A 17,840-nucleotide genomic window follows, 5' to 3' on the forward strand; every position below is an offset into this window, starting at 1 on the left:
TCCTGGACTCCAACAACATAATATTAGGTGACCTCAACCTACTTTGGAATGAGGAAAACAACTTAATGATCCAAACCTTGAACAAACTTCTACACAACAACAACCTTATCCAACACTGCACAGAGCAAACCCATAACAGAAGCTCAATCCTGGATGCCATTATAGCTCAAGTAGATACAGTCACTATTGACCACATCCTTCCTCTTGACTGGTCAGACCACCATATCATTCTATTCCACATCAACCAAACAATCTAATGCTCACCTTGTACACAGGAATCTCCTCACTAGACAAGAAATCTAAGACAGATTCCCCTTGCTGACCTGGAAGAAAAGGTAAGCTCACTCCTTTCTGCCACCACATGCAACCTTTCTTCAACTGAAGTCACCTCGCACTACAGTACAACAATTACTTCTATACTTGACCAAATAGCTCCCTTGAAACAAAAAAGAGTCAGGAACAATTCATCTAGATCTTGGTTTAACACAGACCTAAACTCTGAAATAAGACAACTAACAGCTGCAGAAAGACTCTGGCGGATGAACCCGTCCACAATCCATCTTGATCGACTCAAATCTGAATGCTGGAAAAATAAAAAACACATCAAGAATGAAAAAACTTCCTTGTTCTGTGATCCTATAGACAATGCAAAAAATCGGCCCACAGAACTCTTCAATCTCAGTAGGCAACAAACTTTCAAACCCCCATCCTCCTCAGTGCAGGCTTCCAAAGACCTATATGACAACTTTCCCATTTTCTTTAATGATAAAATCACCAAGATTGAGCTCTCCCTGGACGACCACCGCCGACCCCCTAACTGAAGCTCACTCGCAGGTAAAGAAGATAACCCACCCAAGCACCCCCCCAAACAACTGGAAAGCCTTCAACCCCATCTCTAAAGCCAAGATCATTGAAATGATTACCAGTTCCAAACCCTCATCTCACTTTTCAGACCCCATTTCTGCCCAACTGGCCAAAAAGCTGAAACTCACCCTTGCCCCGCTCTGGACCAAGATTATAAATTACTCCCTGAGAACCGGAGTCATGCCTGATTGTCTCAAAATTGGCCAAGTCACGCCATTACTAAAAAAAAGGGCTCTGACCCAAACAATCTAAATAACGTCAGACCTGTCTACAATCTCCCATTCCTAGCCAAAATCCTGGAAAGATGTGTTGTCCTTCAATTTACTCAACACATGGACAGTAACAACCTTCTAGACTCTCACCAATTGGGCTTCAGAAAAGGTTGCAGCACAGAGATAGCGATCCTAAATGTCATAGATGATGTCTACAAATCACTCGATACGTTCTACTCATACTCCTGGACCTATCTACAGCCTTCGACACGGCCGACCCAATCTACTCATCAATGTACTTCAAGAAAGGGTTGGAGCGGAAGAGGTGGTCTTCCAGTAGTTCACCTTCTTTCTGCAGAACCGCACCCAAAAAATAAGAATGAAAAACTTTACGTCTGACCTACTCCCCATAAGCGGGGGTGTCCCCCAAGAAGCAGTTCTCGCCCCACAACTATTCAACATCTACATGGAACACCTCACCACCATACTCAAAAAAAGCCAACATCCCCTTCACCTCTATACGGACAATACCCAGATCTATCTAGAAACCTCCTCCATTGGTGACATTCAGAGACTAAATGATACTCTAAGAGAAGTTCAACACTGGATATCCCTCAGCCACCTGAAACTCAACCAAGACAAGGCAGAAGTCCTTCTTATTTCCAACAAGGAGCAGACCCCCCCCCCCCAAATCACAGAATGGGTAAAAGCTATTGATACTCTCAACTGCAATCTCAGCCTGGCCGACTCCATGAAATCACGGGGAATCACTCTGGACCAGACTTAGACATGGTCAAACACATCAAGAACACCGCTAAGAGCGTTTTCTTCAACCTAAAATTACTCAATAAAATAAAGCCCTTCAGCTCTCTCAACGACCTCAAACAGGCTACTCAATCCCTTGTGCTGTCCAGATTGGATTACGGAAACGCAACCCTCACAGGAACAACAAAATCTCACTTAGCTCCCCTCAGATCAACTCTAAATGCAGCAACCTGGATGGTCACCGGAGTAAAGAAATACAAACACATCAGCTAAAATGGCTCCCAATCAAAATGCCTGCCAACTTCAGAACTGCCTGTCTCACACACAAAGCTCTGCACACTGGAAAAACCTGCCTATCTGGCCTCCAAACTCAATAAGGCCAGTCAGACAAGGAACCTCAGGAGTGCTAACACTCTACTTCTCATTCCTCTGAAAACTTGCAAACATAAAACCTTATCACACTCCTTCTCAGGAAATGCGCCCAAAATCTGGAACTTCATCCCTGTCCATATCAGGACTATCCCCTCCTTTTTAAAATTCAAAAGCCAGATCAAAGACCTCTTCCTCAACGAATCCCTTCCAAATGGATAGCTGCCGCCCAAAGTAGAATCCTGACCATTGTAGCATACAGCCACTTTGACAAGAAGGCTTCTACTTCGCCTACCTCTCAACTCGCTCCTTTGTATTCCCCTCCCTGAACTGGACTCCTCGCAAGTCAATATGTTTATTCTTGTTATACTGTGTATCCGATTTCTTCGCTATAAAAGTTGTAAAGCACTTCAATACCTTCGGGTCTGGCCAGCGCTATCACAAACTCTTAAATAAATAAATAAAACCTGCCCACAAGTATTTTGTTTCATTGTAACACAAGCATTATCCAAGTATGCAATGATTATAGCGTTTGTTACCTCCAACTCACAAACCCTGGGGGCAGAAGATGTACACTGTTATAATCCTTGCTACTCCCTCATAGGATGGGTGCGTAATGTTTTACAAACTGTAATTTTGTAAATATTTGTGATATTAAGACTGTTAGATCTAGGGGTCTCTAGTTGGCAATGGTATTCACCTTTTTCCAAATAGGGACCCTTACTTCTAAGTCAGGATAAGGGAATTACACTCCTTAATAACCCCTGCTCACCCCCTGGGTAGCTTGGCAAGAGGAGACAGGCTTATCTCAGAGGCAGTGTGTTAAGCATTTGTGAATATACACAGTAATACAGTGAAAACACTACAGATGGACACAACACAGGTTTTATAAAAATAAGTATTCTTTACATAGGCTTGAACACAAGACCACAACGACAAAAATCCACAATACTACATTTAAGATTACTTAAAAGATGATTAAAGTCTCTTAGTTCAAGTTGTTGGCAAATGCGACAATGTTCTCAACAAAGTACCTGGATGCGTAACGCAAAGTGAACAAAAGGCTCGGAAAAGGGGAGATGTGTTGGTTCCGTGACCCGGGGTAATGGTTGTGTCCTTCCTCAATGCTTGCGCAGAGTAGGGGACATGTTGTGAGCCTTACCGGTGCGGAGGTGATATGTAGATTCTCGGCCTGCGGGCCCGCTGAGGTGTGCAAGATGGCGCCTTGATGCGATGCGATGATCCGGTTGCCATGCGACAAGATGGCGCCCTTGATGCGGAGATGCGATGACGATGCGATAAGGCCCTGGCAGCCTTGCGACGACTCCATACTTTGGAGCCGCGATGGGCCCTGCGACACGCTTCTCCAGTGATGCGATGGCGACTCTCTCGATGGCGTAACGCTTCTCCGGTGATGCAACAGCAGGCAGCTTCGATGAACACACGCTTCCAGGGCGATTCGGCGTAGGCTTGCTTCTCCGGCGTTGCAATGATTGCAGCTGCGGCGGTGAAACACGTTTCCTCTCGATGCTTCGGGTTTCCAGCTCCCAGCGGCACGCAAGTGACTGGAGTCAGAATTCCCAGCAAGGAAATTCAGGAGGGAGCTGGAGGTGAAGTCTTTTGTCCCTGAGACTTCAGCAGGAGGCGAGCACAGTTCAAGCCCATGGAGAATATTCTGTAGATGAAAGTCCTTTACAAAGTTCCTTCTCCTTTCCCTTGACAATAAAGCAACCCCTGCAGGCCAACCCAGCAAACAGCACACTGGCAGAGGGGCAGTACAACTCCTGCAGCTTCCTTGGTTCTTCTCCTTGGCAGAAAGGTTTCTTGTTCCAGAAGGGATCTAATTTCTTGGGATCAGGGTCCAAATATTTATGCCACAAAATCCGTAGTTCTCTGAAGGCAGAGAGGCCTCTGCCTAGTCCAAACCAGTTCCTGAGCACTTTGTTTACATGACTCTCTTCTTCCTTTCACTGTGCAGGGCAGATACATCAGCCACCCCACAGGAGGTGGAGCCAGCACAGGGGAGGGAGATGCAGCTCTCTGTTGACATGATTCATATTCTCCTTTCACAGTGCAGGGCAGAGACATAAGACACGCCACAAGGGTGGATCCAGCATTGTAGAGGGAAGGCCCAGCCCTATTCAGGTCCCAGGTGCAACTCCTCCCTCCCATCTAGATGCAGATCTCTCTATTCACCACCGGGGTGCCCCAGCCTGTCTCCTGGAATCCCCCAGCCCTGTCACTCACAAACCTAGACAAGGAATACGCAACCCAGCAGAGGCAGGCCCAAATGGTTAGGCAAGCAAATACCTACTTTCTAAAAGTGGTATTTGCAAACTCAGAATATTAAAATAAACTTTACTAAAAGATTTATTTTATTATCCTGGGTTCAGGCATACTAAATTCGAATTTCTACTATGTTCCCTGAGTCCGTTAGGATTATAAGAATGTAATAATCTAACTGCCCATTCTGGCCTATGAGAACTGGTAGCCTTCAATAGTGAAAAACGAAAATGGCTGTAATTCACTATTAGAACTTGCTACACACATCAGAGCATATCCTATCTTATACTTACAATGCACCCTGCCCTTGGGCCTACCACAGGGGTGTCTAACATGAAGCAAAGAGAAGGTTTAGGGACTGGCAAGTGGGTGCACTTGCCCTAGTCGACATGGCAGTGCCAGACTGCACAAAGGCCTTGAAATGGCAGGCCTGAGACACACTTTACAAGCTGCTTCTGTGGGTGGCACAACCAGTGCTGCAAGCCCACCAGAAGCATTTGATTTACAAGCCCTGGGCACACATAGTGCACTGTACTAGGGGCTGACAGGTAAATCAAATAGCCTAATTGTCTCTGTATAATGTGTGCGTGGTGTAAAGTACTGACACACACTACACTGATATGAGAAGTGCTATACAACAAATGAAATGCATATGAGAGAGTGGCTACGTAAAGATGAGGGGCACTATTGGAGTGTGGCAGTGAGGGAATCCGAGGAGGAGGTAGTGGGAGGGGCTATGGAGCGATGAGGGGCACTGTTGGGGGGTGGCAGTGAGGGAATCTGAGGAAGAGGTCATGTGGTGGATGGGGAGCTAGGGAGAAATGAGGGGCACTGGTGAAGGGTGGCAGTGAGGGAGTCTGAGGAGGAGGTCATGAGGGGGAGGAGCTACAGAGAGATGAGGGGTACTGGTGGAGGGTGGTAGTGAGGGAATCCGAGGATGAGGTCATAAGGGGGAGGAGCTATGGGGAGATGAGGGGCACTTGTGGCATGTAGCAGTGAGGGAATCCGAGGAGGAGGTCAATACGGAGGGCCATGGAGGGATGAGGGGCACTGTTGGAGGGCTTAAGTGAGATGGAGTGGAGGCGGAGCTAGGGAGAGTCGAGGGGCACTGGTGGAGGGTGGTAGTGAGGAAGTCTGAGGAGGAGGTCATGAGGAGGAGGAGCTACAGAGAGATGACGGGCACTGGTGGAGGGGGTGGGGTTAAGGGGAGATGAGGAGCACTTCTGGCATGTGGCGTGGCAGTGAGGGAATCCGAGGAGGAGGTCTTATAGGGGGGGCCATGGAAGGATGAGGGACACTGTTGGAAGGTGGTAGTAAAGGTATATACGGAGAAAGAGGTTATTGGTGCGGTGCCAAAAAAGGCTTTCGCATCAGCCCTGAAGCCGGCCCTGTCATGCCTTTTTGTTTTTGTTTATTTAATTAGCAGTCAGGTCATAAGGGCTACTGTGGAACATACTTTAGAGTGTGTGCTAATTATATTTACTGCTATGTTCAATGTTTTAAATTTGAAGGTGATTTTATTAATGAAAGTGGAGCCCGATGGTGCCTGAGGTGGGGCTTGGGCCCAAGGTCAGCTGTGAGTTAAGGTGCATTGGAGAGGAGTAGTCGACAATCAAGCCTGTAAGAAAGTGCATTGCAGAGTCCAGGGTCAGGTGGAGGTAGTAATGAAGAGGGATTCTCCCTAAAGGCTCCCACAGAGGAAGCCCGTGAAGTGTCACTTGCCTGATACTCCCACCTCAGAAACCTCCTCTTCCCATCAAAGGAACATTACATGGAAAAAACACTTTTTGAGAGTGATAATATTTAGAAACAGATTTGAAAAAGAGTGCATTTTACTGGGTCTTGTAAGACTAAGAATAGATAAAGGAGGGCCCTGAAGCAGGCCCGCCTAGACATATATGCGACAAATCGAGCCCGCAGAGGTCCACCCAATTTCACCCTTTGCCCACCCAAATAAAAATTCCTGGAGCCCGGCCTGCTGACAAAGCCAATAGTCCTGACTTGTAGTAGGTGTGATGTTACTTATTGTATCATATATCTGGGTGCAATGACAGAACCAGCAACATGCAAGTCGGGTGGCACACTATGCAAAACACAGATTGTTTGCTTATGTGTTTTAATCCCCGCCCTTAATTACCCTGGCCACGCCCATTTAAGAGCCCCCCAGTTTTTTCATCACACTTAAAGCCCTGCGTACAATTATGAGTTAAATTGAATTGACAGATTGTTGCGTGAGACTGAATTTATTGGTCATAAAGCCACTCGAAATTCCCAATTGTGAGGGGTTTAACGCAACATTTACCAGCAGCACTGAGTAGTGCCTGCTCCGGCCTCTGCGTGGGTTGTAGAGAGGGTTGAAGGAAGGGGAAGCTAAGTTTTTCTCATGCTGGGGAGAATTGTATGCCCCCCTGTCAGAAAAAGAATGATGAAGATGCTTTGCTGCAGCATCTAAAGGCTCTTGCAGTTTCTGCGGACAGTCAGTGACCCAGTGAAATAGGGTCCTGCGTTCCAAGACCCAGGCCAAAGGATACGGAAAAACCAGTTCAAAGAAATCAGGCAGAACGGAATTCCATGTCGCAATTTTGCACTGCCTGGCTCGGGAATACGTCTTTAACAACTGACACTGGTAAAATGCTTTGTGCTTGTAGGATGACGTATTTCGACCTCGGCCAACTCAGTATACTGTGTCTGTCTTTCCAGTTGGAGTCTGAAGTGCGGCCTGCTCTCCTGCTTCTAGCTCCTTGTATGCAATACTCTATCCAACTTCGCCTTCCGCTGCTGGTACCTAAGCCATGCACGAGCGCTGACAGGCCCCACTTCCTAGGAACAGCAGGGATGTGAGCTCAGAGCTAGCCTAGCTCTGAGCTCACATTCCTGCAGCTCAGCTCGGCCTATTTTGGAGCAGGGGTGCATTGCTGAAATACAGCATGTCCTGCAGCTCAAGGCGCGGACGCCTGGCCAGTGGCCAGTCCTGCTCTAAAAATAATCCTCTGAGCAGGGCCGGTCCTAGGGTTCATGGGGCCCTGGGCAGAATAGGAAAATGCGAGGCCCCTATCATTTGCACACAATTTAACTTAACAGGTAGTGACATCATAGGAAGTCATTTCAATTGGCCATTATTTATAATGATATGGATATTGTTTATAGAGCATGCCAATGTGGCCCTGCCATCTGCAGCTGTAACCGTAAATAAAGCTAATTGGGCAACGTAGTTGAAAAAAGCCAGGTTTTAAGTTTTTTTCTAAAACCGAATTGGACTGGGCTTTGAAATGCAAATGCATTTTGTTTCAGAGTTTGCAAGGAATGAGAAAAAGCTTTTACCACTCCAGGACTCTTTGTTTATTTTAGGTGTTTCCACTGTTCCCGAGGGGGTTGATCGAAGAGCTCACCTAGGTGTGTACCATATGAATTTTCTCCAAGATACTCAGGACCTATGTTATGAGCAGTATACAGTGTCGTGATGAAGGCTACTTCCTTTCTAATGGGAAACTAGTGTAGCTCCAGCAATACATGTGAGAAAGATTTGAACTTTGGAATTCTCATTAAGAGAGATGAGCTGCTGCGTTTTATAAAATGTGCAGTTTATTTAGAGATCACAGAGTATAGGGCATTGTTGAAGCCTTTTTGCAAGAAGCTACTTACTGAGTTTGGATGTGAGTATAATGGTTACAAATTAATAATACTTAGAAAATGCGTACTTATATTTTACATCTGTATTAAATAGGAATACATTAAATGATTTAAAATTTGTTATTGTTCTATTGAATGGGATAAATGAATTTGATATGCTAACCGGGGATCCTGGCACTAAGAGAGCTCCAAAGGAGAGTTGCAGACCTTACTAATGTGGAGAAAGGACAGTTTTATTGTTTTTGCAAAAGATTGGAGTTACACCATAGTTCAAGAGGGAGAGAGTTCCAGTCTTGCACATCTAAAAAGGAGAAGGATCTGCCTCCTGCAAGACTAAACATATTCTTGTAAAGACATGCTGTATACGATTGTGTAAGGTATGGAAGACTGCATATAGTTGGGTTTGCTGGAAGCAATGTTTGTTTTAAAATATCACGAAAATCAACCGGTAAAAAACGGCTTATATGACAATAAAGCAGACCTATAAACATCCTAAAAAACAACCTATATTCTGACCTGACAGATTGGGCACAGTCTGATTTGATTGCCCTATAGGTCAGTCCGACCCTGCAAACGTGCCATACCTCATTGTGCAGACACTAGACCAGCTTCTTTGCAGGTCAAGTTAGTACATGAATATAGGAAAATATATGGGGCCCGTTTCAATGTCCGTTCTAATTTATTGCTGGCTCTTGTTAATGCCGTGTCTGCTCCTCTGCCTGCACACCTTGTCTCACTGTCATACTCACACCTATCTGCCCCCCCCCTTTTCTCACCTCTATGCTTCCTTTCCCAGTGTTCCCTCATCCTAGGTGAGCAGTTGCCACGTGACAGTACGTCATTCTATCCTTTGTTGTGCGCCCTGCAGGATATCCTGCTTTTCATTCATACAGGGGCAGGGCGCACTTCACACATAAGGGCAGTTTAAGTACCTACCAATCGCTGCCATCATCATGCAGCTGCAGCGATTAGGCCCTGTGAGAGGGGCCAGCAGGGGAAATGGGTAAAAAAAAGAAAACCTTTCACTCTTAGGGGGCCCCCTGGGCCTCGAAACACCGAAGTCAAGGTGCGAGGCCCCCCTCCTGCGGCCAGACCGGAGGCCCTGGGCGGCCGCCCATGCTGCCCATGCCTAGCGCCGGCCCTGCCTCTGAGAACAGAGTGAATGGGGCGAGGGAAGTGAAGCTTGTGCTCCAGGTATACGGGCTTAAGCGCCACCCTGGTGGTGATTCATTGCTTGCGAAGTGCGTTTGTTTCTGCTGGTTCGCTTGCAGAATGTGATGGTTCTCGAGGATGCCACTAAGCGTGGAGTATTATGACCTGACCTTGATGCTGCAGTTGTTTAGAGCGTGATATCATTGCTCGTTCTTTCTCATCGAGTCCTTAATGGACTGGAACTTGCCTTGAGACCCTTACGGGAGAGTAGTCCCGCTTAATAAACACGTGATTGATTGATTGAGGGAGATGGATGACGTAGTTCCCTATTTTTCAATGGTCGTTGTATTCTGCACAGGGCAGCGGGAAGTGGGGTAAGAGATGTTCCTGGTGGTGCAGTTTTGTAGTCTTTTGTGGTTTCTGATGGTACGCATTCGTGGGGATGACAGTCTTAACGGTGTGGTAAGATGGTAGACAATGGTCCCGGATGTGCAGTTGAACGCCCCTGAGAGTGCAGCTTGTCAGAGTGTAATGGGCGTTGATGGACCCGAACAGTGAATCTCGATGCAGCAGATTGCTCATGAGATGCACAGCTGAGTGCTAGGCCCCTGACACTGCTTCTGCGTCATGAGGTCAACGGCCTGTTACGATGCAGTTTTGTGACATCAGACGGTACAGTTTGGAGGGTGACTGACTCTTTGATGGCGTAGTTGATAATTAGCATTGTTGCAGATCGATAAATTGAGTATCCCGTTCTGGAGACAGCTGGCAGGAGGGCTTTCTTTCAGATATTATCTTTCCTTTGAAGAGAACACTTATACTAATTCTCTTTTTCTCTTTTTTCCTTTTCCCTCCCTCTTGTAGGCTTACGAGAAACGCTTCCCTGCTTGCCCGCTGATCCCCGTCTTCCTAGGCAGTGAAATCCTCCAGGAGTACCGAAGTGAAGATGAGTCGGTCCACATTGTTGAACGGAGCTGTAAGTTGAATGTGGATGCCCCTCGCCTGATAAAGAAGGTGAGCATTTGGAGATGTCGTTTGCAGGCCTGCTACACACAAATATCAGATACAACAAATGTCTTTACTGTGCATGCCTTTGTATATGTGTAACAAAGCCCGACGCACCTAAATTACCAATTCATGTGCCTATTGGACTAATAGGAATTAGAAGAGAAATCCAGAAGGTCAGGCTATAGAGTTCCTCTTTATTGCCACAGCAGTGTATCGCATATGTATAGCAAAGGCGTGGCTAGATAAGACTCCCCCAACTTTTCAAACTTGGATTTTCAAGTTGCTGGCTTCATACAATCTGGAGAAGGCGATTTATGCCAGGAAAGGACGCAGGGCTAGAACATTGGGGAGTAATATCTGGAGCCCCATCACACAATGGAAAATAGGGATATCTAACACGCCCTGTTAAGTCAATAAGTATGGTTGTATTGGATAACTAAAACATGAAGGCTTAGTTTTCTTTCACTCTTTTGTTTTATTTACCTATAATTTTATGGTCTCACTTTTTTCTGCCTAATGTTTAGGGCACTACCGGTAGCAGAAATATCAAGGAAAAGGTAAAATGTGACTAAAACATTGTGCAATTTTGTTTTTTCTTTTCATAACATTATATTGTATTACACTTGGAAATGTGCTTTGAATATAGTGTGCTGTACCTGGTATAAAAACTTTACACACAAAAATTTGAAATAATAAAAAAAAAAGGAATTAGAAGAGAAATGTCTGCTGACATTGCGCGATCGTGAAGTAGCTGCAGAGGAGATGTTTCAAAACTCTACTACAAATCAAAAGGAAAGGGGGGGCCGCTCGACCCTCACGCACACATGGCTGGCCCGGACCCACCTTGTCGACCGTCCTGATTGGTCCCGCCGTTTGGCCCGAAAGCATGTAGAACAGGCCAGTGGTGTAACTAGTGATAATCCCAGCAGTATTAGTGAAACATTTCGAATGCTGGAAAAATTAATGAAGCAAGAGCAGTCTAAGTGGTGGGAGTATAAGTCCCTCCAGCGATATCTAGAGGTGGGCAGGATCCCCAGGGGGCTGAGGATAATGATAGCCCCAAGCTATGAAACACCAAATCCTCAAATTCAGGCCGAGAGGGCAGAGTGCAATTTGGGGTTGTCACGCAAACTAGTTGCAGATTACAGTAAAATACACTGAAAGTGACAGACTGGAACTGCAAAGAAAAATAGATACCCTTAACGAGGAAATCAAGAAGCTAGGGGACACTCAACTACTGCAGAAATGGCGCGAGGAGATGATGGGGGAGACTACGCAAGGAGGAGGACAAAATTAAGGCAAGGAAATGGTACAAATTCCAATGAGAACAAGCAAATTACGAAAACGTCCAGATCTTCACGTTTTTCGGGCAAATAAGATTCACTAAGGAATGCATGGTCTAGCAAACGTACGGAAATGGCAAATCAAATAGGACACAATCAAGGCCATGATGCAATTACATCAGCAACACACCTAAATTCAGCGCTAGAAAGCAAATCTGAACCGGAAACAAGTGCCACACAATCAAGTCAAAGCAAAGTTAAACTGTCCTTGGTGGAGGAAGTACTGGGATTGTTTTCTTGTGCTGAGAACAACTTTAATTGCAGGCAAACTAGAACTGATGTGTATAAGTTTATATAGAAATGAAAGTTGACAAAATATCACTTTTTTTTTTTTTTTTTGGTGCAAGACATTTATTAAGTACTGTCAAGTGTACACAGCGTCACGCCTACAACCCTGAGGCCGGCCGCTATTTGTACGAATCATCAGGATGGTCAAATATATAATAACACTGGCACATATACTGTTGTACAGACGCTATAGGAACATAATGACAGAATGCATATTCAACATGAACAAATCAATTCGTCTCGCTTTTTTACAGTTTTTTTGGGGGGGTAAACTTCAACATGTGTGGCATCCTATCTATAAGTATCTCTATATAATATATATATAATATATATATATAATATATATATAAGTATATAATATCTATAATATATATATATATATATATATATATAATATTCACTGAAAAAACCATAGGTTATAGACCATATATAGTTAGGAATTTGCATTTACAAAACCTTGAAAATTCACTGATAAAACCATAGGTTAGAGACCATATATAGTTAGCTGGACATTTTATTGACAAAAAACCAATGAAATTCCATATATAGTTAGTTGCACTAACTATATATCGCGCACCCGCAATCCACTGCTGATGATGTCACATATTACATCATTCATGACATGGTCAGTGACATCACTGATGACATCACTGATGACATCTCAAATGACATCACTGATGACATCACTGATGACATCACCAGGGAAGTCTGCTGCTAATCATGGTTTGCAGCCATTTTACCGCATTTTTTATCCCGCAGACTTTCAGTCCGCATACCATTATCCCGCAAGGTCATTGAGCTCGCATACCATTATCCCGCATTTTTTCAAAACGCATGTGCATTTATCGCGCATGCCTTTACAAAGAATTACGTTTTAAAGGCATGTATGGTAAATGCATTTGCGTTGTGAAAACCACGATGACGAGAGAGGTAAGTGGGTTTGTGTTAATTTTTTCGTGGGTTAGTGATTGTGTAGTGTAGTGTAGTGTTGTGTAGTGTAGTGTTGTGTTAGTGTAGTGTAGAGTTGTGGTGGTTGTTTAGTGTAGGGTCATGCTGGGGGTAGTGTTTTAGGGTTTAGGGTTGTGTTGTAGTGTTTGCGTAGTGTAGGGTCATGCTGGGGGTAGTGTTTTAGGGTTCAGGGTAGTGTTGTAGTGTTTGCGTAGTGTAGGGTCATGCTGGGGTTAGTGTTTTAGGGTTTAGGGTTGTGTTGTAGTGTTTGCGTAGTGTAGGGTCATGCTGGGGCTAGTGTTTTAGGGTTCAGGGTAGTGTTGTAGTGTTTGCGTAGTGTAGGGTCATGCTGGGCGTAGTGTTTTAGGGTTTAGGATAGTGTTGTAGTGTTTGCGTAGTGTAGGGTCATGCTGAGGGTAGTGTTTTAGGGTTTAGGGTAGTGTTGTAGTGTTTGCGTAGTGTAGGGTCATGCTGGGGGTAGTGTTTTAGGGTTTAGGGTAGTGTTGTAGTGTTTGCGTAGTGTAGGGTCATGCTGGGGGTAGTGTTTTAGGGTTTAGGGTAGTGTTGTAGTGTTTGCGTAGTGTAGGGTCATGCTGGGGGTAGTGTTTTAGGGTTTAGGGTAGTGTTGTAGTGTTTGCGTAGTGTAGGATCATGCTGGGGGTAGTGTTTTAGGGGTTAGGGTAGTGTTGTAATGTTTGCGTAGTGTAGGGTCATGCTGGGGTGTAGTGTTTTAGGGTTTTGGGTAGTGTTGTAGTGTTTGCGTAGTGTAGGGTCATGCTGGGGGTAGTGTTTTAGGGTTTAGGGTAGTGTTGTAGTGTTTGCGTAGTGTAGGGTCATGCTGGGGTGTAGTGTTGTAGGGTTTTGGGTAGTGTTGTAGTGTTTGCGTAGTGTAGGGTCATGCTGGGGGTAGTGTTTTAGGATTTAGGTTAGTGTTGTAGTGTTTGCGTAGTGTAGGGTCATGCTGGGGGTAGTGTTTTAGGGTTTAGGGTTGTGTTGTAGTGTTTGCGTAGTGTAGGGTCATGCTGGGGGTAGTGTTTTAGGGTTTAGGGTTGTGTTGTAGTGTTTGTGTAGTGTAGGGTCATGCCGGGGGTAGTGTTTTAGGGTTTAGGGTAGTGTTGTAGTGTTTGCGTAGTGTAGGGTCATGCTGGGGTGTAGTGTTTTAGGGTTTTGGGTAGTGTTGTAGTGTTTGCGTAGTGTAGGGTCATGCTGGGGGTAGTGTTTTAGGGTTTAGGGTAGTGTTGTAGTGTTTGTGTAGTGTAGGGTCATGCTGGGGGTAGTGTTTTAGGGTTTAGGGTAGTGTTGTAGTGTTTGTGTAGTGTAGGGTCATGCTGGGGGTAGTGTTTTAGGGTTTAGGGTAGTGTTGTAGTGTTTGTGTAGTGTAGGGTCATGCTGGGGGTAGTGTTTTAGGGTTTAGGGTAGTTTAGTTGTTTAGTGTATGCTAAAGGCATATTCGTTCTAAAGGTTTTCGTTATTTTAATTTGCGGCCTAATAGTACATGCGGGATTTTTTTTGCGGACTGATGGTATGCGGGATTTCGTCATATATTCGCTAATCATACTTTCTATGGCAAAATGAACCCCCTCATTTTGTTCCTTTTTAAATTAAATGTTTTAAGAGTTACCACTTTATTCCAATCAAGATGGCTTCAGGTGTGCCATACCTTTGTAATAAGTAGGACTGTTAGCACTCTAGTTGTTCTTTAGAACACTCTGGGACAATCTGTCATTGGGCTATAGTTGGGCTACATCTGGCTGATATTTGGGCTACATTTGGTTTTTTGTCTCTGGTGGCCATCTTTGGGCTACATTGGGCTACATTGGGCTACATTTGGGCTCCAACATATATATAGCCCAATGTAGCCCAATTTATATTTTTCAAAGTTAATTTTCGTAAAAACCACTGGAGCCTATATCTTGAGACATAGCAAAGGCACATCGGGCTACCAGTCCCTACAATTTTGCCAAGTTTGGTGTAAATCCATTCAGCCGTTCAGGCTAAAAGTGAGGCCAACCGCCCTATGGAAAATTGCATGGGAAAAACACGTTTTGGGACCCCCCTTTTTTCTCGGCCCCCCCTTGACGAAAACCCCCCAAATTTTCAGGGGCTGCTCAGAAACAAAATGTTCCATTTTCCTGAAAACTTCAGCCAATTCTGTCCTCATAAGCCAAAGTTATTCGACATAGAATTTTCAAAAATCCCATAGGAAAAAAATCCTAACTATATATACCTACTGGCTATCGCCAGTAGGTAATATAAGTATATATATATATATAATATATATATATAATATATATATAAGTATATAATATCTATAAGTGGGAGAAGTTCGTGCGTCAGTATGGCGGCGGGCCTGCATCTAGGCGTGACACAAAGCATATAGTACATCTCAGGAGAGCCATACCAAAGCTGGATCAGTTTGTCGCTGCAGGCAAGGTGTCCATGTGCTCCACCATAACCAAGACATAGGGCAGCCCGCCCTACAGCGCCATTCAAGGATTTAAGACACTACACCCATAGCAGGAGCTGTCCACTGGGCGAGGACAGGGGGGGGGAATAGTAATATCAGTAGCTACGAGCAAATATGCACATCACGTCTCCACATTTTCCCGTGACCATGTGAGTTCACAACAGTATCCCAGCCACCCAACTTACAGACCATCAATCACTGCCATCCTCTGAAGATACCTCTAGCAAATAGCATTGTAGCGGAGCCCATATGTCAGTGGGTCTGGAGGCGACCGGCAACAGTTCAGAGTAGGTATGTAATTGTTCTTGACAGTATACCATGTCCCGCATCCAATCCTTGAATTTGGGGGCCCTTCCCCTCCCCCACCTGCAGGCCACTCTGCGCTTGGCCAATAGCATAGCCAGTGCCACATACTTGCGGTGGGCTGCTTGAAGCGGTTCCACATAGCCCAGTAGCGCTACTATTGGGGATGGGTCCACCACCATATGTATCATTTTGGATATGGCTTGAAAAACTTGATCCCAATAGCGGTATACCTGATCACATCCCCATGCAAGGTGTAAGAAATCAGCCTCTGGAGCCCCACACCTGTCACAAGTGTCAGTAGTTCGTAGCTGGAATCTGTGCAGACGTGCTGGCGTGTGATATAATCTGTGTAGGAATTTGTAATGAATAATCCTATATCTACTGCTAGACGATATGCGCTCCGTCTGTTGCAAGCAGAAATCCCACTGCCTATCAGTAAGTGTCATAGCCAATTCCTGGTCCCACTTCATCCTGGCAGGTAAATCTTTATAGTCCATATTGACACGGACCGATTTATATAACATAGATACCAGTTTGTTGGGGTTATCGTGCAGAAGCATGTTCTGTAGTGGGACAAGTACAGGAGGTTCATGTGGGAAGTTAGGTGTGACCGCCTGTAAACCGTGCCGGAGTCGGATATAGTAAAATATCTACAGCGGTGTTGGCTGTATCCCCTCGTAGAGCTGGTCTTTGGTACGGAAAGTGCCTTCATGGTATAGATCCCCCCACGTTCAAACATGTATTTTTGTCAACAGCTTCTGAAAGCCCGCTTCTTGTAAAAGCAGCAACTGCTGGTGATAAGCTAAAGGCAACAGTGGGGCGTATAACAGTTGCAGATCGAGTCTCGAGCTTATATGTTGCCATGCAGTCATGGTGCTCAGCACTGTGTTGGGGGTTTTATCCCTACCTTCTACCGGGGAGTATAATGCACCTTCAATCGGGGTGGGGTGTGCCAGCCAATGTTCAGCTGCCAATTGGGGCATGTACCTCGGTTGTCGAATCCAGAAGTAGGCAAAGTGGGCCTGGGCTGCGCGGTAATAGAGTTCAAAATCTGGAATCCCAAAGCCACCTTGCGAGTAAGGCCTGATAAGGACCTCCCATTTGAGTCTCAGTGATTTCCCACCCCATACTAGTTTAAGCAGTTCCGAGCGCAGCAGCCGAAAAAAATAGGCTCCGGGATGAAATGGTATGTTCAAAAAGAGATATAGGAGCTGAGGGAGTATCACCATCTTAATTAATGAAGCTCTCCCAGCCATGGACAGGGGAAGGGTTATCCATCTGGAGACATTATCACTGATGTTATCCATTACCGTGCCATAATTAGCACGAATCAATGCCTCCCTGTCCTTTTCTATGTGTATTCCCAGATATTTAAAATCTCCCTCACACCAGGCAAGTGGGTACTCCAATGGAAACTTATGTGTCGAGGCGGTAAGTGGGAAGATACAGGACTTGTTCCAGTTTATCTGGACGCCAGAGAGAACTCCAAACCGTATGTATTCCCTAAGGATAGGGTGCAAGTTTTCACCTGGGTGGCGACCATAGAGTGTGATATCATCGGCATACATCGAAATGAGTATCTGCCTCTGAAAACAGCGCAACGCACTATCACGATGATGTTGACGCAATTTAGCTGCAAGGGGTTCTGTGGCTATGGCAAACAGGAGTGGGGAAAGGGGGCAACCCTGCCTAGTTCCTCTGGACACAGGGAATTCCGAAGATAATCTGCCATTAATGAGTACCCTGGCCATCGGGCGTGTGTATAATAATCTAATCCAGGAAATGAAGATAAGTGGGAAGCCCATACGCTCGAGTACCCGGAATACATAATCCCACTCCAGCGAATCAAACGCCTTGGTGGCGTCCCAAAAAATGGCCGCCATTGGCAAGTCCTCGTGAATGGAATCATAGACAGAAAAAAAGGTGCGGAGGTTATGCGATGTCGCTCTGCCCGGGACAAATCCAGCCTGATCAGGGAGTATGAGGTCAGGCAAAAGAAGGCTAATGCGCGCTGCTATTAACTTGACGAGAATCTTCACGTCGCAGTTCAGCAATGACAGGGGCCTATATGAATCGCAATGAGTAGCAGGCTTCCCTGGCTTGAGTAGAGACGTGATGAGAGCGATTCTCATGGAGGCAGGGAGGTGGCCCACCTCCAGCGCATCTTCATATACTTCGAGCAGTACCGGTGCCATGAAGTCTATG

The 17,840-nt window shown here is 45.4% G+C and overlaps 1 protein-coding gene across 1 annotated transcript in view; it reads left to right on the top strand.

Moving 5' to 3' along the window:
• Positions 1-17,840, top strand: part of LOC147685430 (SEC14-like protein 5) — a 1,171,342-nt gene that overhangs the window by 386,046 nt on the left and 767,456 nt on the right. The window contains exon 3 of the mRNA XM_086941333.1: positions 10,140-10,289. Coding sequence (XP_086797459.1) covers positions 10,140-10,289 — 150 coding nt within the window. The remainder of the gene's footprint in view (positions 1-10,139; positions 10,290-17,840) is intronic.

This window comes from Lissotriton vulgaris, chromosome 10 (assembly GCF_964263255.1).
Source record: "Lissotriton vulgaris chromosome 10, aLisVul1.2, whole genome shotgun sequence".
Classification (NCBI taxonomy): Eukaryota; Metazoa; Chordata; class Amphibia; order Caudata; family Salamandridae; genus Lissotriton; species Lissotriton vulgaris.